Source organism: Hemiscyllium ocellatum, chromosome 30 (genome assembly GCF_020745735.1).
Source record: "Hemiscyllium ocellatum isolate sHemOce1 chromosome 30, sHemOce1.pat.X.cur, whole genome shotgun sequence".
In the NCBI taxonomy this organism is placed as follows: domain Eukaryota; kingdom Metazoa; phylum Chordata; class Chondrichthyes; order Orectolobiformes; family Hemiscylliidae; genus Hemiscyllium; species Hemiscyllium ocellatum.
This window is the reverse complement of record NC_083430.1, coordinates 23294104-23320200: the sequence shown is the minus strand read 5'-3', so window position 1 is coordinate 23320200 and position 26097 is coordinate 23294104. Positions and strand designations below refer to the sequence as shown.

General features: G+C 39.7%; 1 protein-coding gene and 1 long non-coding RNA gene across 6 annotated transcripts in view; one reads left to right on the top strand and one right to left on the bottom strand.

Annotated features, from left to right (window-relative positions):
* Positions 1-26097, top strand: part of fhl3a (four and a half LIM domains 3a) — a 108199-nt gene that overhangs the window by 59787 nt on the left and 22315 nt on the right. For 2 of the 3 annotated variants that reach the window (XM_060847639.1, XM_060847641.1), the window contains exon 2: positions 20106-20280. In XM_060847639.1, the coding sequence (XP_060703622.1) occupies positions 20125-20280 (156 nt within the window). In that variant the 5' untranslated portion in view covers positions 20106-20124. Of the gene's footprint in view, positions 1-11188; positions 11380-20105; positions 20281-26097 lie in introns of those variants that run through there. The other variant, XM_060847640.1, reaches the window with a different exon arrangement.
* Positions 4805-26097, bottom strand: part of LOC132830135 (uncharacterized) — a 60282-nt gene continuing 38989 nt past the window's right edge. For 2 of the 3 annotated variants that reach the window (XR_009646331.1, XR_009646330.1), the window contains exon 5: positions 18929-19377. This is a non-coding gene — a long non-coding RNA (uncharacterized LOC132830135). Of the gene's footprint in view, positions 4880-18928; positions 19378-26097 lie in introns of those variants that run through there. The other variant, XR_009646332.1, reaches the window with a different exon arrangement.

Sequence of the window (26097 nt, the reverse complement as noted above, 5' to 3'; positions counted from 1 at the left end):
AAGGTCAATATGCCAATCTGCATGGGGTGGAATATGTCTCCACAAACTAGGCATCATGGAAATGTTTGTTGCCAGTAACAATATCAAAAATAACTGAATTTCTACAAAAATATTTCTTGCAACTTTCAAGTTTATTTTTTCTTGAAACAAGGGTATTGCAGTACAATCACCTCCATTACATTTTCATAGATCAGACAATTTTATGAAGAATGTATCATTATTCTGAAGATCACCGTGCTTACTCTAGATGGACACACACAAATGTGACTCATGTTGAGGATCACTTGTGCCATTATATTAATGGATGGTGTTATGACGCAGAGGTCAAACCTCTGCTAATTAAAGCCAAACACCCAAAAAAGCTCACCTTACCTCAATCTGCTAAAAGTGAGTGAGTGTAAGGGAACTCCTAATTTCCACTATTTATTCCACTAATAGCAACTTATGTTCCTCCCTCTACTAAACAAAACCCACTAACAAATTTCTTAACCAATTACTATTTGACCACAGCTCTACAAAAGTGCTGTTCCAATAATCTAGAGTCATAGAGATGTACAGCATGGAAACAGACCCTTCGGTCCAACCTGTCCATGCCGACCAGATATCCCAACCCAATCTTGTCCCACCTGCCAGCACCCAGCCCATATCCCTCCAAACCCTTCCTATTCATATATCCATCCAAATGCCTCTTAAATATTGCAATTGTATCAGCCTCCACCACTTCTTCTGGCAGCTCATTCCATACACTTACCACTCTCTGTGTGAAAAGGTTACCCCTTAGGTCTCTTTTATATCTTTCCCCTCTCACCCTAAACCTATGCCGTCTAGTTCTGGACTCCCCGACCCCAGGGAAAAACACTTTGCCTATTTATCCTATCCCCACATAATTTTGTAAACCTCTATAATCTCACCCCTCAGTCTCCGACACTCCAGGGAAAACAGCCCCAGCCTGTTCAGAGGCCACCACCACTTGCCCACCACCGCCATCAGGCTCACCGGTCTATAGTTCCCTGGCTTGTCTTTACTACCCTTCTAAAACAGTGGCACACGTTTGCCAACCTCCAGTCTTCCGGCACCTCATCTGTGACTATTAATGATACAAATATCTCAGCAAGAAGCCCAGCAATCACTTCTCTAGCTTCCCACAGAGTTCTCGGGTACACCTTATCAGGTCTTGGGGATTTATCCACTTTTAACCGTTTCAAGACATCCAGCACTTCCTCCTCTGTAATTAGATTAGATTATTTACAGTGTGGAAACAGGCCCTTCGGCCCAACAAGTCCACACCGACCCGCCGAAGCGCAACCCACCCATACCCCTACATATACCCCTTACCTAACACTAGGGGCAATTTAGAATGGCCAATTGACCTGACCCACACATCTTTGGACTGTGGGAGGAAACCGGAGCACCCGGAGGAAACCCACGCAGACACGGGGAGAACGTGCAAACTCCACACAGTCAGTCGCCTGAGGCAGGAATTGAACCCAGGTCCCTGGCGCTGTGAGGCAGCAGTGCTAACCACTGTGCCAACGTGCCGCCCTAATCTGGACATTTTGCAAGATGTCACCATCCATTTCCCTACAGTCTATATCTTCCATATGCTTTTCCACAGTAAATACTGATGCAAAATATTCATTTAGTATCTCCCCCATTTTGTGTGGAGCTACAGAAAGGCCGCCTTGCTGATCTTTGAGGGGCCCTATTCTCTCCCTAGTTACCCTTTTGTCCTTAATATATTTGTAAAAACCCTTTGCATTGTCCTTGATTCTATTTGCCAAAGCTATCTCATGTCCCCGTTTTGCCCTCCTGATTTCCCTCTTAAATATACTCCTACTTTCTTTATACTCTTCTAAGGATTCACTCGATCTACTCTGTCTATACCTGACATATGCTTCCTTCTTTTTCTTCACCAAACCCTCAATTTCTTTAGAATGGTGGATGACTTTCCCTTTCACCCTGACAGGAATATACTTTCTCTGGATTCTTGCCATCTCATTTCTAGAGGCTTCCCATTTTCCAGCTGTCCCTTTACCTACGAACACCTGCCTCCAATCAGCTTTCGAAAGTTCTTGCCTAATACCGTCAAAATTGGCCTTTTCCCAATTTAGAACTTCAACTTTTAGATCTGGTCCATCCTTTTCCATCACTATTTTAAAACAAATAGAATTATGGTCGCTGGCCCCAAAGTGCTCCCCTACTGACACCTCAGTCACCTGCCCTGCCTTATTTCCCAAGATTAGGTCACGTTTTGCATCTTCTCTAGTAGGTACACCCACATACTGAATCAGAAAATTGTCTTGTACACACTTAAAAAATTCCTCTCCATCTAAACCTTTAACACTATGGCAGTCCCAGTTGATGTTTGGAAAGTTAAAATCCCTGACCATAACTACCCTATTATTCTTATAAATAGCTGAGATCTCCTTACAAGTTTGTTTCTCAATTTCCCTCTGACAATTCGGGGAATTATTAAACATTATGTTAATTTAATTTCTCAAAGTCCACACAGCGTCTTCTACTGTCTTCCTTCTGGTTTTCCGATTCTGCTGTCTTCCCCGGGTGGTCTTACTACTACCTTTACTGCTATTACAGGAAAAGGGACCTTTTTTGATAGTGCACTCTGAAATTTCTTTGAGAGCACCATGTGTATTTCTTTGGATAGCAGCTGCTCTGACCAATTTTCAAACTGCCCTCGTATTTTATATCCCCCAACACCGTACCCTCTCATTGCCCCAGTGTTGTCAATATAATAAATTCAAACTCAATTGAAATTTAAATTAATTGGTTAAATTTGAATTGTTGTCAAAACAGTATCCAACAGTATCTGTTTAACAATCAATTGTCAAATGTATCTATTTTGGAACAGCCTGTCTCTTAGCTGTTATACACTGGCAGCTGTGGCTATACTTTAAATTCAGAAAACACTTTCCATCTTAGTGACCATACACCACTACTACATCGTAACAATGGATAATATTTGCATTAATGGATCATATACAATGATTTCACAAATTGTCATGAACAAAAGTTCAGATTTGCTTTCTTTTTTGTAAGTGATATTAATTGAAGAAAAAGTTCTGGTCAGATGAGAAGAATACTCGACTTTTCATAGTGAGTACAATTCAATGTAAGGTAACATTTCTGATTTTTATCAACTGTATTTCTGTTGATGGCATTTTGCTTGTATCAGGAAGTTTGATTTCAAGTCCCATTCTGAGTCAATCTGAGTGCAAAAATCCAGACTGACATTCACATGCATTATCAAAGGAATGCTGAACCGTTGAAGATTCTGTGTTTCGGAAGAGACATAGAATCGGTCCTGTTTGCTGATTCAGGTGGACTTAAAAATCTTGTAGCACTACAGGGTGAATAATCAAGATCTTTTCTCCAGGGATAGGGGAGTCGAAAACTAGAGGACATGGGATTAAGATGAGAGGGGAAAGATTTAAAAGGGGCCTAAGGGGCAATTTTTTCACACAGAAGCGGATGCGTGTGTGGAATGAGCTGCCAGAGGAGATGCTGAAGGATGGTACTATTGCAACATTTAAAAGGTATCTGGATGGTTATATAAATAGGAAGGCTTTAAGAAGGATATGGGCCAAATGCTGGCAAGTGGGACTAAATTAATTTGGGATATCTGGTCGACTTGATGACTTGGACCGAAGGATCTGTTTATGTGCTGTACTTCTTGATGACTCCATGACTAGTTCGAGGACCAGCAAGGGAGTAACGCCTGGTGTCTTTGCCTATATTCACATCACAAAAATAGCTTAATTGGTCAGCGTATTGCTGTTCATGGGATCTTACTGTGTACAGATTGACTGACAAGTTTCTGACGTAACAACTCTGAAGCGCCTCATTGGCTGTAAAGCAGTTTGGGACATCTTGTGGTTGGAAAGGTTACTATATATTAATGCAAGGCTTTCTTTTCATACGTCGGTGGAGAGCTGCCCAAAGGAAAATTATTCAATCACCATTCCCTGAGAGAACATGTGATCCTTGAATTTATTAATTACCATGAAGCACTTTAGGCAGGCCTCCGATATCCTCAGGCAATATCTAAATGCTACTAAAGAATCAAATAAATAGGTCTCCTTTTGATATTTCATCTGAAGTCAGCATATCATCCTGCAGAAGGTGCACAAAAGCAACAGGAAATGATAATACAACACATTTACATACCTTTTGGTTTATTTAACTTAGATTCTCATGCCAAAATTGGATGCCACAAACCATCAAATGGGAGCAATGTGAGAATGTCTAATCCAAAATAAAATCAGAATAAATACAATGTGTTTCCTTTTCCTGCTACTTTCCTGTTTTTCTGTTTTGAAGTCCACATCCAAAATGTACAAAGCTGACCTGAAAGCAGGCAGCTGGATTCTATAGATTCTATAGAGCTCCCTGATTTATTTTGAATCACAAGAACAAACAATTTTCATTTGTACAATATATGTACAAAAATATACAATATCCTCATATATACAGATACAACCCACACTTAGTCCATTCAATATACGTAGTCACAGATACACACTATATATGCTCATATAAACCATACCCTTGGTTACCAAACGTATATATTTATAAATATATGCAGAATTTCATGGGGGAATCATTAGTGAATGATTGTCCCTGACAACTGAGATAAATATACAGATCTTAAACATGCAAACATGTATATAGAATTTTCTGTACATGCTTCTAAGCATAATTCAGAAGAAACTACCATATTTTAATTTTCTTATTGCATGATTGACTAAACGTAAGTTGAAATAGGTAAGTATTGATATAACTTACCCGTGTGCCAACTTATTGACTGCAAAATAAAGCAGCTTATTGATTAACTCCAAGTTTTCAGTTGAGGACCAACATGCTGTTTAATACAGAAAGGAAAAGGAAACATTGAGAACAAAAGCCCTGAGGAACAGATCATTCACATAACCGCAATGCCACATGCCCGGCATTTGCATTGTTTTTAAAAGGTCATCAGACATTCTCCTGAGAGTCACATATCCATACACACAATTGTCATAGTAGCCTGCTGCTTTAATATCTATACAAATTCTAAATATTACAGCTTGTAATATTTTACTCTGCTGTGACTTAATGGCAGAATATGTTTCTCCTTAATGTGCATTTATGAACTGCAAACAGAAACTTGCTTTCCTTTAAGTGATAAATATAAAGCAGGGGGCAATTTACATATATCTGACAGTGTTGGCAAATGAACGGAGTACCCCTTAAGGGAAGAATGAACAATAGTTTCTAACATTTCTCAAATACAAACTCCATGCAGTTTAATCATTTCCCCAGCAATAATTATTCTTCTATTAAGTCATAATACATAACAACGTTAACTTTATAAGAAATCAAGATGGTGTAATTTATGTACCTATTTTTTCCTGTGCTGTAACAAATGTTTTTGTTCTATTAAATCTTTATGTTTCATGTTACAATATACTTTTTGTTTTTCTCTTGTACGTGTGCATTCATAATCAGCTGTTTTGTGTCATCAAAATCAATGTCAAGAATTGGAGAGCCATTGGGAACAGTACATAGGTTATTGTCCTAACCAGTGTTCAGAGTGTAGTGCTGGAAAAGCACAGCAGGTCAGGCAGCATCCGAGGAGCAGGAGAATAGATGTTTCGGGCATAAGCCCTTCACTCTTGACTCTGAGCTCCAGCACCTGCAGTCCTCACCTTTCTCCTATTGTCCTCACACCAGTTTTTCAGGAAGATACTAAGATCAGCTTCAGCAAACTTTTCTCTTGCAGATACTCAGTTTCTAACACTGACTTGTGCTGGGAACAGTTACTTAGTTAACTTTCTGTGAAGAGTTATTTCACAACCAAAATGGAATCAGTGTTTTTAGTAATCAAAGTAATGTCACTGAATAGTGATGATGCTATGTTAATGAAGAAACATTTGATGTTTATCAAATTTATTCAAAAGATAATGTATAAAGTTCTGTTTACATCATTCAATGTTATTTAAAACACAAAAGCAATCTCACAGTTTCCTACTTATTCTGAAGAAAGGTACGAGTTCTTTGCATCATGGCAAACTGGTCAGTTTGATTTTCCAAAAAATGTTGTAAAGAATGAAGTAGTTTGTGAAACATTGGATGTTTGTTAATTAGTGCTTTTGTTAAATGAGGAAATGTGGTTCTCTTCAGGACCATGTCGGGAAACTTTCAAAACAAAGAGTTATGTTTTTCTATCATTGGGTTTAGAATTGAATAGTATTAAAAGGGATTTACTCCTCTGACATGTTGTGTATTCCCAAAATTTTCAGTAATTGCAAACTGACCTCCTAATGTACCATATTTAGATGAGTACATGTGTGAATACTTTTAAATTAAGGCACAGTCAGATTAGCATACCTGTACACCATGCCAGTTCAGACAAGAAGTTATTGTGTATTTATCAGAATCATAGACTCTGAACTGGATTTTATTCAGTGTATCAGTTTATTACATCCTAGTATAGATGTGAAAATTACCTTACCACAAACTAGACAACCTGTTGATATGAGCGAGAGTATCATGTAGCAATAACCAACAATACTTGGAAATTGAAACTAAAGAGTGTTTTTTAAAATTCCTCGAAAGCCCATTTCCATCTACAGAATGGGTTAAGATTCTGTCCTAATGTCATGCCTACAAAAGATACTCTGTTGTGTTAACATGGCCATAAAGTAGAAATGTGATTCAGCGTACGATGCATTTGCCATTTCAGAGATGACTTTAACTTGCTGCACCCAGCTGAAACAAAGTGGTAGCAAAGTCAAAATCACTACAGTGAAATAGCTCACTATTTCTGAGTCCAGAGTTCAAAGGCTGGGGTAGAACATTCCTGGAGCTCTGGTTGTATGGTAGTGAGGAATGTCAGCAAAATGAATCACTCCATCCACTGTAAAGATCAGGCACCTAGGTCACAGGCTCCACGTGTTCAAATGTAGCTCTTTTATGTCCAGTAGATAGTGAAAATCTCTAATCACCAGCAACTAATCATTGGTTTCCTTAAACTGCAACCTAATCATTCCACCAAACTTTACCACTATCTATGCACATAATTAGCCTAGAAATGACAGTTAATAACAGCAAGCTGAAAAATTGGTCCACTTCTCTGGTATCACTTCTTGTTGTCCTCGATAATCAGGTTTCAGAAATCTATTCTGTGATTAAACATAAACTGCTTTATTTTATCAGCAAGCATATAATAGTGGAATACATTTCATAAGACTCTAGTTTTATCCGAAGCATGTGTGCAGTGAATTATTGTGTCTCTTGTTGCCTTCTGCTCCAAGCAGAGTGTTTCGATGGGAGCTTGCATTCTATCAAACTGAGTTTCCTTTTGACACTTTATGATGTCACATGCCAAAAATTAGTTTGGGTACCTTTGAGCAATGGCTGGAAGCCACAAGGATGTGGGTTTTATCTGGACTTCATGAGCAATTACTTTCCATTTCCTCAGTCAGATCCCAGTGGTTATAAAGCAGAAACTAATTTTGCAACAATACCCATAGTCCTTTTATACCAGTTACAATAATCAAATCTCCAACTTTTTAATTTTTTTTTACCATCTGTATTTTTTAACCAAGATATTCTGCATTGAAGTGATCAAGTGCTGAAATATTGAACTGGTCTAAGAAGCTGCAAGTGTATAACTTAAAAATCTTTTAACTTCTGCTCATTTGCTTTGTCTCTTTTCTCTTCCTCTTTTTCTGACACTATGAACTCTTGCTTTTCCCTCTTTCATTCTGTTGTATACTTTACTGCTCTTAAAGCTTTGTAGCAATTGTTCCAGATTCTGAGTGTAGGAACTTACTTCTACTTTACAAACTGAAGCATTATATAAGGCAACATCTGTCGGCAGAGGATGGTAAGAGAGGACATCTTATCCAGTTCCATGTGATCTGATATGTTATTCTGACACACTTAGGATAAATGTATCATCGACTTTATTCTACAAAATGTCTACTGCATGCTTCCCCAACTAGTTTCCTCTTTCTACAGATTTCTCCTGAGTCAGCCAGGCTTAACCAAACAGACACAGTAAACATCAATTGTAAACAGTCTCCCCTAAATGGACACAGAACAATTGAATGCAGTGTCTCACTATATATTATTCCTTCCTTTTCACTTTCTACCCTTTCTTCCATGTCTCCATCTCTGTCCCCCTCCCTTTTTTGTTTTTACTCTTCTTTATTCTCTGCTTAATGTTTCCTTTGTCTGAAGGATATTGCTGCTTAAGCTGCTGAGTATCCACAGCAAAGCAAGAGTTTGAATTGGCAGAGAATGGGGGAACTCATTCTCTGTTTGCTGCATTTGCTCAAATGCTTCAACCTCAGCCACAAAACGCCCATCATTTCGATATTAATCAAAGCCTTTTTCTACTGAAAAAGTCTTTGCAGCAAAGGGATCAGAATTTCAGCGCCTTGTGTTTTTTTTCCTGCTTTAATGCACTACGTTGATGTGTGGTATTGCAATTATGGAGACATTTTTTAACTTATTAAAGGGCACTTTAAAAGATCACCTGTTTAAGGAAAACCTTGCTTTATTTGTGAAAACTATGCATTTGTTATGTTCTAAGTCTAGTAAAACAAGGTAAAAGGATATGCTGCAGCTGGTTAGAAGTATATTGCAAAGTGTTTCACATGATTTGTCAAGTAAATCTTTAACTATCCACATTCCTCAAAGGAGGTGGTTTCTTGTACAGACTGTCACCTGTATCTTTTATATGTAGAGTAATCATCCAGAGAACTATCTGTTTTGTGACATAGAGTACTCTCTTTTTTTAAAAAAAATCTTGATAGCGGCCGCATGGCTCAGAGGGAACTAGCATAGTTTATCTGAGTTTAAATAGCTGCTCATGAATGATGTAAATTATGTAAAGTGATGTCTGTCCACAGCTAGTGCTACAGTTAGCTGTGGTTCAGGGAGGGGAAAATTGGATCGATTTCATACTCTTGAATGCTATTCCTGACATAAGTGCAGACTTGTCCAGTTAAGAGAGGATCAGGATTGGCTGTGCTACTCTTAGCCATGTATGAGTATTATTATTTGAGTGAGACTGGGAGCAATCAACTTTTTGAAACCCATAGCTGTTGAAGGACTCCATGCATTCAGGCGGTGGTAAAACATTAGAAATAATGAAAATTGCAGTATGCCTGATTAAAAAGGTTATAATTATTGAGTGAAAAATAATTCCTGACTGAACCGAATGACTTGTTCTCTGTTAGAAAGAAGGTTACACTCTGACAGCAAAGAAAAAAAATAAGAGTTGCACAACTTGAAACTTTGAGAAGATATTGGCCAGATACCACATGAGCAGGAAGTATACGCTGGATAGTGATGCGATAGGAACTGTAAAGGAACAATCAAGATCTGAAGCCAAGTTTGATGAAATGCAATGTGTTATTAACATCTAAAGTGGCGTAGCTATGTATTTCAAGGGTTTCAGTTCCAATTTATCAAGATCAGATAAGACTTTTCTGTCTTTTGACAATTAGGAGGTGGTATCAAATTTGTCTCCAGGACAGTGATTGGAAGCCCTAATAATAAGAAAAGCCCCTTTTGTTTTGTTAAAATAGAGTAAAAAATATAATGCCTAATGAGCTGAACTGCTGTTACTCAAATGCCAAAATTGATGAAAAACAGAACAGACACATTTTAACAGTATTTTACAGGTTTCTTTACAAAAGCAAGTTAACACTTTCACATAAGTACACAATGAATGAAATTTTAAAAATGAAATGGGTTTGATTGATCAAGGTTGGAAAAGACTTTCACATCTTAATGATTTTCTATCCAGTTCCTGAGCTATAGGATAATGACCTGTGCTTCTACGTTATGCTGGTCTTTTGTAAAGAAATAGACAGGATCTATTTCACTCCTATTGGCCACATGTGATACCAGTAGATCTGTCAAGTTTTAAAAGGTGTAATGGTCTTAGGAAAGCTCATTCCTCTTTTGCATGTAAGGAAAGAACAATAGAACTCCATGTTTTAAGCAGGAGTAGACCATACAACTGCAGAGTCTGCTCCGCCTTTCAACATGATCATGGCTGATCTACTCCAATTTCCCACCTGTGCCCAAAATCTCTTGATTTCCTGAGAGACCAAACGCCTGTCTCTTGCAACCTTAAATCTATTCCATCCAATTAAGTTCTTTTGAAGTGAAAATTCTTTCTTTTGTAAGGAAAAACAGCAAGCAATTTCCACATATTCATGTCTCTCACGGCAGAAACCAGAAAGTCTCTTTTACAGATATTGATTGAGATATCAGTGTTGGCAAGACATTGGGAGTAACTTTCCTGCTCTTTTTAGTTCTGTCAGTTCATTCGGCATCCATCAGAGCAGCTAGATGGGACTTTGATTTAAATGCTCATCTGAAAGACAGCACTGCGTCACATCGCTCTTTAATGTCAACCTTGGCATCATGTTCAAGTCCTGGAGTGGAGCTTGAACCTCTCTAGTTCTGACACTGACAAAAAATACAACTACTGAGCTAAGTTGGCAATGCAATGCCAAAATTATGACTGTGTCTGTACTTCAACGTTATTTCATTGGATTTAAGGAGCTGTGGGACGACTTGAGATTGTGAAAGAAGCTCCATAAATGCAAATCCTTTTTTTAACATGTGCTGTAGGCATAGTTACAACAGGCATCTGCTGGTTTATGGAACAGCCCAGCCTTTGTGGCATAATCAAAGAAAAATCACAACTAATTCATCTAAAAGATTATAGATGAGACAGTCCAACATAACAGCTTAAATGGAAACAGTGGTAACACCAAGAATAGATCCAGTGTATACATGTGGTCTAAGTTTGGCCACTAAGTACAGAAAAAAAGACTGTACTAGAGTGTTTAGAAGCACATTTTGTTCACTGATCTGTTACAAAAGTAGGAGGAGGAAAAAGCACTGAGTGTGAAAATTTAAGGATGTGTTTTTTCAAGAATTTAGTAGCAACAATACTTTAGTAGTTTAAAGGCCTTGAGTGGGCGTGTTCCATTGTTTACACAGCAATATCTCAGAGCTATTTTAAAGCAGCTTTCATCCAATGATCTGCACTTGATCATAGCAGAGATCAATAATCTTAAGTACGTCAGAATTGAGGGCAGTTCTGCAGATGTTGAAATCTCACATTTCAGGCTGTCAGTTTCTGTCACTGCAACATGCAGATATTTCCTAAACTGGACCCACTTCAGAAATGCTGTTTTTATCTCTTCTGCGTGAGCTGAACAATCAACAGTGGCAGGGACTGTAGCTCTAAGATTACAGTGGACACAAATATTCACATTTGTACAGAGAAAAACTGGGAAAATTCAGATCTGATGCAAGAGCATTGATTCTCTGTATCTGTATTACCTGGTGAGTTTTACTGCCCTTTTTCTTTGTTCTTATTTCAGATTTCCAGCATTTGCAATGTTTCAGGTTAGTATTAATGTCACAGACTGAGTAATATGATCATTCAAAAGCAGTAACCAGTTGAGCTGCAGAATTTCCTGAAATCCCTCCAAATTGCCACGCTATTCACCCTTAGTAATTAAGTAAAATCTGTGGAGTTTCTTTCTTTAGCACGGCATAACTTACTTTCTTCTTCTGGTTGTAATGACTAGAGGGAATTTTTTTCAATCTCTCATGTACACTGAGTAAAGAGAAAAGTCTCTTCCAACTACATGGTAAATGATAACCACAGCTGGTGTAAGTTAGCATGACGCTGTCTTGTGGGTTACAGTTGCAAGGAGAGAAACTGGCGCAGCATTGAAAGATGGTATTGGGAGAGTTCTTGCATACTGTATAGTGGATAGAGCAGATCCTGGAGCTCCCTGTTGAACGCCAATTTTCATGATGTATGGTATTGGTATCTAGAAGGTCTGCTGAGTAATAAAATACATGCATACATTAAGAAAGAGAATACTTTGGGGGAAAACTGTCTTCATTTTCTATCCGTTTCTGCCATGAAGCTGAAGGGTTGATGGAGGAAAGAAATATCACAGGAGATGCTGGAAATGAGCCAACACTGCAAAGTATAAGAATAATTTGGCAACTCTTATACGAACAGCACTTAGCCGCCTTTTGGGTGACCAAAGTGATCAGTTTTGCTGACGCCTTACTGACTTCTAACCTTGCAAAGCCCAGCCTGCTATGAATAACTTCAGCAAATTGCATCACATCTTAAATAGTTAAAAAGAACGCTTTGTTTGTGTAATTAAGGCTCCCCACCTCCTGGGATTTCTGAGCCTGAATCAACAGTATTAGGGTCTGCAAAATAGAGAAAAAGACTTACACTTCGCCTTTCCTGGCAAAGTATTTTACAACCAATGAGTTACTTAAAATGTGCAGTCACTGTTGTAAAGTAGGAAACACACTAGTCAATTTCCACACAGCAAGCCTCCCTAAACAGCCTTCGGATAGTGGTCATAACATTGACTTATTTAGGTGTAGATTGAGGAATAAGTATCAGCCAGGACACCATGGAGAATGCATGCCCCTGTTCTTCAAAATGGGATTTTTTTATGTTCACCTTTCGGTGCAGATTTGGGTTTGTATTTAAAGTCTCTTCTGAAATATAGCACCTCTGGTGCTCACTCGCTTGAATGAAGATGAAAGGAGAATAAAAAAATCATTAAGTAAAATTCAAAAAGAACAACAGTGATTATTGCACAGAAAAATGTAAGATGTGCCCCTCAATGGATAGTTTTCTGTGTTTGCCCATGGAATTTCAATGTACCAGCCTCTTTGTCAGCATTGCACAGAACTGGTGAAATTTGAATCACACCCAAATATAACTCTCTCTCAGTTAGAGAACATTGATTCCATTCCTCACACAGTCAAACGTTACCAAGACATTGTCATACTTATAAAATTAATGCTTTACTTTGGGTTATAATTTGTTTTAATTGTATCAAATTACTGAAATATGAAGCTGAAAGTGATGATTTTTCAAATTGTCTGTCCTAATCCCTGGTTTACTGAAACCCAATGGAATTTGAGAAATCCTTGACAAGTTAATGTTGCAGTTGAGTTTTCAGTGCTTTGATTATAATAAGAACAGGTTCCTGCTTCTCAATAGGAATTGAGCAGCTGCAACCCAAGTTGCTGCAAAATTCTTCTTTACTGTTTCTTTAATCTTGTTTTGTTCCTTTGTATAATTGCAAGGAATTGTGCTTATCTATCATTGATACAGATGACTGAGATTCCCGACCACTATCTCCTTGTTCATCGCAATCCCAAAAAGACCCAGAATCAGCATTAGCCTCACTGTCCTGGTATGCATTGATCTAAAAAAGAACATACAATTTTTCAGATGTCAGCATTAGCCAAGGACAGTCTGCTTCAACTTTTAGGAAGCTACAAGTATGAGTATACACAGTTGACTTTCAATTCATGCACGATGATTCACTCAGTAACTCAGCACTCATAACTGTATTATCTGCATCTCTCTCTCTCTCTCTCTCTCTCACTGGAGACAACAATGCAATGCGTATAGACCTCCTATAATTACTTCATAGCATCAGCTTCAGGCACTTTGTGGTATAGTATTTATTCTCTTGAGAAACAAATAACTATTATTGAATGAATCATTGCACAGTTTGCAAACACACACACACAGCACACACAAATCGGTGCTGTAGTACAAAGACTTTTTCATGTCAACCTCAGTTAGAGGCTAAATCCAGTTGAGGTCTACAAGTGTCATAGCACCACTTAAGGAACGTGTCCCCTAGCCCCCACTGAAACATGGAGATTCCTCCCTGACAAACACAGCTATTCTAACATTGTGTTTGAACTCAATACAGCAATTAGAAGTCAGAAAGAAGCCTGCTGCCAGTGTACATTCTACACTAGAAAAGCAATCTGTCCAAAAGAGCATTGTTATTTTAAAATAGTCAGGTGCGTGAGAAGAGATCTCTGTTTAAGAATGGCAAATGTCATGTAAAGTTGTTTCAAAATATAGTCAAGTGATGGAAGTGTCTTCGTGTGAGCAAATGCCAGTTGGAGGACTTGTGAACCTCTTGTGCTCCCTTTCTCAGTTATTCCTGTCAGAATTACAAGCGACTCGTACAAACTTAGCCCCGTTTCTGCCAATGCTGCGTCTCTTAGCCTGAATAATAACTGCAGTATTATCATAGCTACAACACTCTATCAGATCATAACAACCCAAGGACCAGTCAAAATGTCTTATTCTTAGTGTCAGTATTTTAAAAATGCATGAATTTGAGCTGCAAGCAACTGGGAGCAATGCAGGATGCTATTGGGGGATTGCGAGCACCTCTTTCTGGCCAGATATGAGAGTATTTGGGACAAGCACTGTGCAATGCTTTAAAAAGATGTTTTATCACCCGATGCATTAAATCATTGCAGCAAAGTTCTATCTTACATGTCAAGTGAGCTTGAGAGATTACTCACTACTTCCTATAACACTGTCTGTAGCTTTATCAAAATATATATCTGTGAATTGGAGTCCTTTCATAAGTTTTTTTTATTGGATACAAAGTAGAAGATGGAGCTTTCCCTGTGCTGGGGGTGGCACGGTGGCTCAGTGGTTAGCACTGCTGCCTCACAGCACCAGGGTCCTAGGTTAGATTCCAGCCTTGGGTGACTGTCTGTGTGGAGTTTGCACATTCTCCCCGTGTCCGGTTTCCTCCCACAGTCCAAAGATGTATAGGTCAGTTGAATTGGCCATGCTAAATTGCCCATAGTGTTAGGTGTATTAGTCAGAGGGAAACAGACTGGGTGGGTTCCTCTTTGGAGGGTCAGGTTGGGCTGAATGGCTTGTTTCCACACTGTTAGGAATGTTTTTAAAAAAACTTCAGAGCCTCAGGGGAGAAGGAAGAAGGAAAATCACACAGCAGGTCATCAGATGTTAATGGCTAGGGAGTCCATCCCTAAAGAAAATTATTTACTTCAGGTATTCATTCATCTGGTTGGGGTCATGGAACAAGTTCTGCATCCTTAGTATTATGAGGGAAACATGGTAAATCTGATACTCTTTGTAAGTTCCAAAAAGTTGTAGCCTTTGTCTCGCCTCTGTTGGCAATGCTGTCAACTGACAGGATAACTGGGGTGGGACTGGTTTACTGCTACCTAAGTCTCCTCTTTCCAAAAACTGCATTGTAGCTCATCACATGTGCCACTTTTGAATTATGTAAATTGGAATTCCCAACTGATTTGTTCTTACTGATTCTAATAAAGGTAAACTCATATTGTAATCAAGCGATAAAATACTCTTCCAATTTTCTCTGGTTCCATTTCAATACTGGGATTAGATTGCAATAAGTAATTGAAATGACACAGATTGTCCTACTTTATTAATTGTTGTCATTCAGAATGTTTTTCTTGAGATGAGTCATCAGTTACATTTTAGACGGGACAGAAGCTTTGCCATCTGTAAATCCAAACTTCCTTCTGCTTGCAGTTTGCAAATAATGATATCGTTCTTCCAAAGGTTTGGTCTTTTAAAACAACAGCTGGAAAATTTAACAGCAATAAAGCAGTTGTCTGTCACATAACAAATACAAACATTTTGTGAGCTAAAGTTGCCTACTGGAATCAGCCATGACTCTTAGACTAAGCTTTCAGAATAACATTTGGTTATTGTAAGTTGATAAGTAGGGAAGAATATAAATTTAGGTTTGTGAAGGCTGTAGTGTGACAGAGACACTTTGGTCATCTTATGAGGTAATCATGTTTGAGCCAAGATGGTGATCTTTGGCAAAAGTCACAGCCGATGTTTGTTTGCCTATTTCAGCTTGGCTTTCAACAGGGGTCATTGGATGATGGTCAGGAGGGGACAGGTTGGCTGCTTTTTGTCTCACTCCCAAACTCCAAGTTACTGAGGCAATTGTAACAGTCCATCTGAATAGATGTATCTGACTAGATCAATGCAGGCAAATCAAAACTTGACATTGAATTGAAATGTGTTCACTTTTCTTTTTGTTTAATAGGTGCTTCTCTGTAGCATTGCTATGACCTTTAAAGCTGAGGTGTAAATCTGGAGTCTGTAAGATCTTAGAGTATATAAGAGAGAAAATATTTCTACTAGCCGGAGAGCCAGTAACCAGAGGACATACATTTAGGTTAACTAGCAAACTACCAGAGGGGAGATGTGAAAAGATGTCTTCCTATGAATTGTTACAATTTGGAATGCAGAGTTTCAAGGATAATAGCTAACTTTCAAAAGAACCAAATTTTGAAGGGGCAGTGCAAGGTTATGGGGAAAGAACAGGGGAATGGAACCATTTGATAGGAACTTTCAGAGCCATTAACAGTACACTCCATTCACACCCACAATGTGTATTATTATTATCCGGCAATGACTCACAGCCTTCCTTACTGGGAAAGGTCTTTGGGGTCAAGGTCTCTCCAAGTAGAATGCCTGGCAATTAGAATTTGGAACAAAGGAGTTTTTTTGTTATACCAGTAAATGTTTACCTGAGCTGAGAAGGTCTGTAATATCTTTGGTAAACACATCTGGGCTTACACTATGATCTTTTGAACAAGAATGAATTTGTAACTTAACTCCACATACCCAATTGTGCCTCAACAAATAAATACTTTTGGTCAACAAAAATCTACCAATCTCAGATTGAAATTAGCAGTGGATTTAGTAGCAAACGCTGCTGGAGAAGAGAGCTTTAAATTTCTACCACACTTTCTTTTTGTGTAGAAATAATGCTGAATTTTACTCCAGAAAGGCGTGACTCTTATTTTCAGATTGTATCTCTTGTTTCAAGACTCTCCAAAGAGCAGAAATATTTTCTCTCTATCTAGTCCATGAAATCCCATTTGTAAAATATCAGCCAATTTAACCTTTTAATCTTCTCAATTGCAGGGAATACCAATCTAGTTGGCATAAATTTCACAAATTTAACTCTTGAAGTGCAGGCTGACATTTCACCAGGAGCTGGAATTCTCACCAAGTTCCAGATAGCACTGCATAGAGGCAGGGTAGTCATGGCAAGTTCGTTTGTGTTTTGAAATGGTATGCCTCAAGCTTTCAGCTGGTTAAATTCCAACAATACCAGCATACAGACTTGGCAATTACTAGGCTTTCTCTTTGCCAACTTGCTCCCAAGACTTAAAGGTTGCTGAACAATTGGAAAAGCCGAATTATGAATGATTCTACTGTGGATAAAATTACCTGTATACTTAAAAATTGAGGCAGCTCGCCCAAAAGGCAGGAGTATTCTTCAGACTCCTTAAGACTAAAGAGGTAAGTTTCTCACTGACTGTTAACACACAAGTTCAGAAGTTCCAGAACTAGTGTTAGCTGCCAGTCCCACATAATCCAAGTCAGAGGTGGTGACAATAGTCTAACATTTTTCCCATCTTTGTTTCTGAATGTTGGGGCTTGGGCTTCTGTTGGATTGGTCCCTGCTGTGGGGTAAAATATAGCAATGGTTTGTCATTGCTGCCTTCAGGATGGCTAACCTGGAAACTCTCCCACTCTTTTAACACCTGGCATCAGACATAAAGGAAGAATTTACAAGCTGGCAATTAATCTCTAGGCCACATATAAATGCATCTTTCTGAATCAACAAGTCCTGACATGGGTTAAACCAGAAGCTTCTATCTCAGAGATATAGATGCTACCATTATGCTAATATCTAACTGCAGCCTGTTGATTTAGCAACGGTATAAAACTCAGTAAAAATGAGTAAACAGCTGAAATTAACACTTGCATATTTCATTAACTAGATGTAGTCAATTAAGTAAGTAATTGGTTTCAGCCACCATGTGGTGAATGGAATGAAACATATTCAAAGTGACAAGTTAATGCAGGTTTAATGCTTTGTGAACCAAACCTCCGATGTTACGCTCAAGGAACAGTTACGCAACATGTGTACATGTGGGAACATACTACTTTACTACACTATTATGGCTGTAGCTAGTGCACAATGTAATAAGAATGTAATGTGTTTCTTGCTTTTTGTGATGTGTTTGTTGGGTTGATCCTTTCTTCATTAGTAAAAGGTCCACAAATAATACATCTTGCATTCAAGATCAGATCAGAACAGGACAGGGACTGTCAGTGTGGCACAGTTCTGTTAATGACACCTGATGGATCTTTTCACCAGTTAAATACTGCCACTTCTGGCTTTCAGCTGTTTTCATATTTTTGCTTAACTGACAGTTTAATACAGGCAGCTTTTGCTTTTTCTCCAGTTTTTAATCTATCTGTCAGTACTAATAGACATTTCTTTTTTTCCCCATCATTGAGCTGCAGGGGTTTGCATAGATGTGGTGAGATGGAGATTCAAATTAACAGCATGCTGCCTTAATAGCCCATGTGTTACATATTCTTGTAATAAGTCATCTTCCTGCCTAAACGAGTCTGTTAAGTATGGCATTTGGTGTGAGAGTAATGGAGAGTGCTGTGTACCTTTAGCTTGTCAGTACTAATCCTGCTGGTAGCTGTGGATACTTATTGGAATCGTTGCGAGTGAGTCTTAATTTGTTTTTCTTTTCATTTTCTCATGCAGATTTTTAGGGATCTGGAAACCATATAAGTTAACTTAATCACAACTTGTCTTTCTTAAGAATGCTACAGTTCAGAACGTGGTGTTCGCAATAGTTTGTGTCTTGCATGCTTTTTCAACAGTAAAAACTTGAAGTAGTGATTATATACACTGAAAGTTTAAAAACAATTCAAGTAAAGAAATGATATGGCACACAGCAATTTTGCACTTCTTGAAAAAATACATTTTAATAATGATTAACTTTAATTGACTAAGTTGTATTTGACTCCACTGTAATCTATTTGTTGGAGTTTGTAAGGAACTAGGAACTAGTTGCTATGCGAATGTACATCCCAGAATACCATGTATTACAGCTAACACTATCAATCTATTTGTCCATTAACTACATAGACAGTAGTAAGAAATACACTCCATGTGGTTCCAATATTTTAAGTCTAAAGTGTGAATATTTCCAAAACCGAAGACATGATACTATTAATGATATACAAGTGAGGTCTTAATATATACAGTAACAGTGATGGAATTCCTTTACAGGTTGTTCCAATTCAACAGGAAGCCCTTAATAGATTTTCAGAATCCCTTTGTACTTTTAACTATTTATTATAACTTCATATTTGGAGAAATATCAGCAGTCAGTAGAATACTCTCTCGGGGAGGCTAGGTTGTTTTTAACAGTAATGATCAGCACTATTGTTGTAATGAGATTTAAAGTTATGTTTGACTAAATTGCCAGATAGCCTCAGCAATCTTATTCACATCTTTTAACTTTCTCAACTTTTTATTTGAATCAACACCTCAATGTTGAATGAGGTAGCCACTTCAATTGAATGTTGCCAACTTTATCATTCCACTGTTCACTGAAACTTGACTTCTGGTTAGTTACCTAGAAACCAGAGAGGAAAAAGGTAAGATTCTCAAAAAGTTAAAATGGTCTCCAGACTGTGGAAACGAGAAACAAAACCATATCTGTTTTTAAAAAAGTGCCACTTATGCTAAGCTGTCTGAGTAACAGTTGGCATCTGCCCAGATGGTTGTTGTAAAATACTGAGCAGTGCAGAACCAGTATGGCCCAAGGTTTGATCCCTGTTTCAGTTGAATTCGTAGATGTTGGCTGCAATAACTACACTCCAATAGGTTCCATTGATGATGTATCAAGTAGGGAGAAAAGCCAAAGTTTCTGCCTCTTTGTTCTTATGCAGTGATTCTTGTGGAAAGATGAAGGCATGGGCATCAATGAAGTACAGAACCAGACTCCTTGCTGCGATCCTTCATGGGTGAATAGGCTGTCAAGACTCTGTCTGGATTCACCTATGATGAATGAGCACTTTGGCAAGCTGCCTGCTGAATGATACACAAGCATTAGTTAGAAAGAGGAGGAGGAAATGGGACCAATAAATAGCAGCTGCTCCATAGCTTCCCTCAGAACTCCCAATTCATTTGGGGGGGGGGGGTCTCATACATTAGTTTCCCATTTCTCTTCCATAATTCTTGCCAGTTTGCAACAGAGCAACATGATTTCTACCAACAGTGATATATTTGAAATCAACAAATGTGAGTTATTACACTTGACAATTATGTTGAGTAAAAATTTTCCTTCGTTTCTATTCACAGCAACAGCTGTCCATAGAAGATGAGTGAGCGCTTTGACTGCGACAACTGCAAAGAATCTCTATATGGCAGAAAATACATCCTCTCTGAAGACAGCCCCTACTGTATCCCTTGCTATGACACCCTGTTTGCAAATACATGTGATGAATGCAAAGAGCTGATTGGACATGAAGCTCGGGTAAATACAGTGATTTGAATGTACTTAAATGTTTGACTTCCTCTTTTATTGTTCTACTGGTCTCCCTCCAACTGCGATTGTGATGTGAGAAGTGCAATAAGTAATTTTATAAAACCAAAGCCACAAGTATATTTCATGTCTATAATCAATTTTGAGTTTAAAATGGTTCCCCAATTCTTATAATAGACTTTTGCCATGTTACTGAACAGTGGGTGTGTATCTACTGTTGATCAAGTGCCAGTTCTTCAACTTTCAGAAGTTTCTGCTGAATGTCATACAGAATTTCTGATCATGTCTAAAACCTTTTTCTTTAATTAGCTCAAATTCCATTGACTTTTCATCTATCTTCAAGATTAGAGTCCTGCTGGAAAAGCACAGCAGGTCAGGCAGCATCCGAGGGGCAAAGAAAATCGATGTTTTGGGCAAAAGCAAAAGCCCTTCATCAGGAACGCCCTTTCCTAATGAAGGGCTTTTGCCTGAAATGATTTTCCTGCTCCTCAGATGCTGCCTGACCTGCTGGAAAAGACAGCAGGACTCTAATCTCCAGCATCTGTAGTACCCACTTTCACCTTTTCATCTAACTTGACAAGTTAGGTTCTGTGGTAACATCTAGTCTTTAGAAAATGGTGATAGCTCTCCTTTGTGCCATTGAGATTCATTCAGAAATAGTACTTAATGACTCTGCTGTTGGGAAGGCTGCGATCTGCTGCAATGAGGACAGGAGGACAAGAATTTGGGAAAGAATCTATTTGCGCTCTGTTCATTTGACCATGTTGTGCATCTGAAGGGAAACAAAATCACTGGTGAGCGAGATCAAATGCACTTCAGAGATAAAAGTTACATTTTGTTAAATCTTTTCATATTGCACACATCTGGATAATTTCTAAGCAATGCTAAAGGAAAGCCACATTTATACTGTATGAGAAGAGAGTGCTGGTTAGTTGGCAGTGGACTCCAGTGCAACCAAAAGCAGGTTGGATAACCATTTTGCAGAACACTTCTGCATTCAATTCAATTGAATTTATTGTCAGGTATACCAAGGCACAGTGAAAAGCTTTGTCTTGTGAGCAATACAGGCAGATCGGAGTTAAGTAGCATAGATAAGTAAATAATAGGTAAACAGCGGCAAAAACCAAAACACAGGTACAGGTGAATGCTAAGAGTTTGAGAGTCCATTCAGTATTCTAACAGTAGGGTAGAAACTGTTTTGAAACCAGCTGGTGTGTGTTCAGGCTTCTCTACCTTTCCTCCCCCCCCCCCCCCCCCCAGATGGTAGAAGTTGTCAAAAAATATTGCCAGAATTGGATGGATCTTTCAGAATGCTGGCGGCCTTTCCTTAACACTGGGCCTGGTAGATGGATTGTACAGATGAGAGGTTGGCCTTTGTGATTGTCTGGGCCAAGCTCATCACTCTCTGTAACTGTTTCTGAGCTTGAATGATACAGTTGCCAAACCAGGTAGTGATACATCCAGACAGAATGCTCTTGATGGTGCATCTATAAAAGCTGGCAAGGGTATGCGCCATTATGCAAAATTTCCTGAGCTGCCCGAGGAAGAAGAGACGTTGTTAGGCCTTTGTAACCAATGCATCCATATGAAGAGTCCAAGAAAACTTGTTCTGGATGACCAGTCCCGGGAGCTTGACACTCTCCACTTGTTCCACCTCTGTGCTGTTAATGTGTAGGGGGCATGAGTAACATCCTGCTGAAAGTCAATACTATTCCCTTTTGTAGGGAATCTAATCTATGTTCCTTGGTTTTGCCAGCATTGAGAGCTAGGTTGTTCTCAGTGCACCATGTTTCCAGGTCTTCCACCTCCCATCTGTAGTCTGTTTCATTGCCATCTGAGATTCGACCGACTCTGGTGGTGTCATCTGCAAACTTGTTAATGGCATTAGTCTGGTATTTGGTAACGCAATCATAGGTTACAGTGAGGACTATAGGGGGCTGAGTACATAGCCCTGCGGGCTCCAGTGTTGAGAGCTGGTGAGGATGAAAGATTGTCCCCAACCTTCACTGATTGTGGCCTGTGGTCAAGAAACTAAGGATCCAGTTGCAGAGAGTGGGGCTTATTCAGAGATCACTAAGTTTAGTAATCAGTCTCAAGAGGATAATAGTGTTGACCACAGTTCAGCCTTCAATGAGTAGGATTCTTACGTAGCTTCACACCTCTCAGGAGGAGTGAAGGGCAAGTGATATGACATCTGACATGGACCTGTTGGTCTGATAGGCAAATTGGAGTGGGTCAAGAGTAGTGGAGTTGATTAATGCCATGACCAGCCTTTCAAATCACTTCATGACCATTGAAGTTAGGGCCACTGGGCAGTAGTCATTGCGACATGCTGCGTGAGCCTTCTTGGGCATAGGAATGATGTTGGCCCTCTTGAAACAGGCAGGGAGAGGTTGAAGATGTCAGAGAAGACCTCTGCTAGTTGATCTGCACATGCTCTGAATATATGACCTGGTACTTTGTCTGGTCCCTTCGCTATCCTTGGATTCACACGAAAGAAAACTGATCTGACCTCTGATGCAGTGACTATTGGGATAGGTTCGTCCGGACTTGTCGGAATAGGTGTTACCTCTCAGCCAAATTTCTGCTCAAACCAAGCATAGAAAGCGTTGAGATGATCTGGGAGGGAATTGTCATCGTCTGCTATATTGCACTGTCTCTTTTAGAATGTGTGATGTCATTCAGTCCTTGCCATAGTCCCCGGGTGTCTGTCTGGGTCTCAAGTTTGGATCGGTATTGGTCCTTGGCTGTCTTAATGGATCTGCGAAGGTCATACTAGGATTCCTTATATTTGAGTGGGTCTCCTGATCTGAAGGCCTCACATCTGGTTTTTAGCAGGTTCTGTGTGTCCTGATTCACCCACGGTTTCCTGTTGGGGAACACCCCAGATTGACTTGCTCAGTATGCAGTCTTCCGCACACTTGCTGATAAAGTCTGTGACGTTGATGGCGCACTCATCCAAGGTACCTGCGGACTGCTTGAACACGGCCCAATCAGCCGATTCCAGACAGCACCGGAGTTGATCCTCTGCCTCCTCCGACCAGCACTGAGCTTGTGTCCACGAGGGGGTCTCCTGTTTGAGCTTTTGCCTGCTAGCCGGGCGAAGAAACTCTGCATTGTGGTTGGAGTTCAGAAATGAGGGCAAGGAAGGAGTGATAGGCATCATTCACAGTGGTGAAGCAGTGGTCTAAAATGTTCGGGCCCCTCGGGGGGGCAGTTAATGTTCTGCTGGTACTTGGGCAACACCCACCTTGGTTTGGATTGATTGAAGTCGCCAGTTACAATAAACAGGATCTTGGGGTGTTCTGTCTCCAGGGTGTTAGTGTTGGAGGACAGAACATCCAGAGCTTCCTCAACCTTTGCTTGTGACTGTATGTACGCAGCAGTTAGTATCGCAGAGTTAGTATACCTGTTGTAGATAGAAGGGGTAGTATTTGATGGTGAAGAATTTAAGGTTTGGGGAGCAATGACTGTCCAGCGTGGCACTGTCCATGCGCCACACGTTTGTGATTTAAAAGCAAATCCCTCCACCTTTTGTCTTACCCTAAGACGCTGTCTGGTCCATACGATGGATAGAAAAACCATCAGCCTGAAGTGCGCATTCAGAAATGGATGGGTTGAGCCAGGTTTCTGTGAAGCAGAGTGCACAGCAGGCCCGCAGTTCACGCTGGAAGCTGAGCTGTGATCTGAGTTTGTCCATCTTGTTTTCCAGAGATTGTACATTTGCTAGGAGTAAGCTAGGAAGGGGCAGGGTCTTGAAACTGCATAGTTTCACTCTTACTAGCAGGCTGGCTCACTTGCCCCGCTTCCTCACAGGTTTCTTGGATTTGAGTGGCTCAGTAGTCTGGTTGAGTGGATTCTGACTGCTTCCAGTTAAGTGATCCCTCCTAGGATCCTGTGGAGCAGGTAGTTTGCAGTTTAGTATATTCTTGCAGAGGGTCTGCTTAGGACCCAGTGTAGCAGGTAATTTACTCTGTCGTTTTGTACCGGAGGGAGTTTACTTAGGACCCACTGGAGAAGTTCCTGGTTCCACTTGCTGCCAATTTACTGCTCCACATCCAGCCACGTCTTTGCAGAAGTGTTTGGGCTGCTGTCCTGGTATGTTCTGATAAATTTCATGTTAGCCAGGCATCTTATGGCGTCGTGAACATTTTGTGTCAGTTCTCCTTCCTGGGGTAGGTCTGTCAGGTCCCTCCATTTTCCAGTAGGCCCCAAGCCTGGGGCTCACATAGGCTGCCTCCAGCTGGCCTGGCCTTCTTCCGGGGTGGTCAGGCAGATCGTGGACACCATGTGGTCTGCTGCCTTCATCCACTAAGCTTTGAGGATCGGAGGAGTTTCAAACCTGTGAGTCTAGATATAACATATTTTTAAAAATGACTAATAACTATGCTGTTAAGTTTTTAGAGTGTAGAACAATTATAGGAATAGGAAACTTAGATCTGCATGCAGAAGCTTGCAAGGAGTTGATAATATCTGGCACCATCTTGCATGTAAGTTGTCCATTAGAGTAACTATAACCTGTTTGCCATTTTGATACACCATCTTGCTCCCATACTTACGTTTTCATCCTTGAGCCCACTAAAGGCTTCCATTGAAGCTTAACTCCAGTTGGAGTTGTTTTCCCTCTTTCTGCTTAGGTACTCTACAGCCTTCAGAACTCAACATCAAGTTCCATGGATTGAGTTCATGATCTGTCTTCCAAGTACCTTCTGAAACACCATGCCCCACACTGGCTGGGTCTTGTTTGTCTCTTGTCTTTGCTCTCAGCAGAGCGGACCCATTTTCTCTTTTTTTTTCTCCCTTAATCGTTTGAACTTAATTTACACCACTATCACTCCTTTACCACCATTAGTAGTCCCTTTATCTTTTACAACAGAAGCAGAAATTCTGCAAGTCTGGCAGCATCTGTGAGGTCACTGGCCCCAAAATACCGACTGTCTCTTCACTGATGCTGCCAGAACTGCTAAATTTCTCCCAGCTATTTCTGTTTTTGTTTCAGATTTCTAGCATCTGCAGCTCTCTTTTTGTTTCCTTTTTGACTTTTGCTATGAGTATCTTCGTCATCTGTTCCACTTGCTGCTCCTCCCTCATTGTCAACACTGTAAACACCACCGTGTTCCAGCCTCTCTCCGCTTTGAAGAAGAGACGTCTCAGATGTGAAATCATAATGTTGTTTTTCTCTCTCCACAGTGCTGCCAGACCCCGCTGAGTTTCTCCAGCTATTTCTGTTTTAATTAATGCTTTCAGACCCTTAAATGACACCTTCATTATTGACATGACTTTGCAATCTGGGGTGGCTGCAGTTCCAGTTGTTATACACCTTTGGTCTGCGCAGGACTTTTCACTGGTTATCAACCAAAGTCAAGTTTTACAAAAACCTTCACATTCTCCTTTGACTCTGAAGTTGCTAACAAGTGTCACATTCCATATCCTGCCCTGAGATTTTCACCTTTGGGCCAGGGTTGGTGAGAGAGGTAGCCCAATACTTGTGCCGTTCAGTTACGCAGGCTTCCTGTGGAGGTGTAGTGAATGACTAAAGCTGGTGTGCAAAATGTTGATGAGGCTTAAAGCTGCCTTTCAGACCAGCCTCTATGCTCTAGGTTGGTGTGTGTAGAGACTCCAACCCAGGACCAATATCGGAGTTGAGTTCTCCAGCCTAATGGTGCTTTTGCTCAATGGACTTCAAGGCTGTAATCCTAACAAAAGTTTATTTCATGGAGTATTCTGTCTCCATTGTAAATCCAAAATGATATTCTCATGGATCATTGTAATAGCATTTTTTTTTCCTGAAATCAATAGCTTTAATAT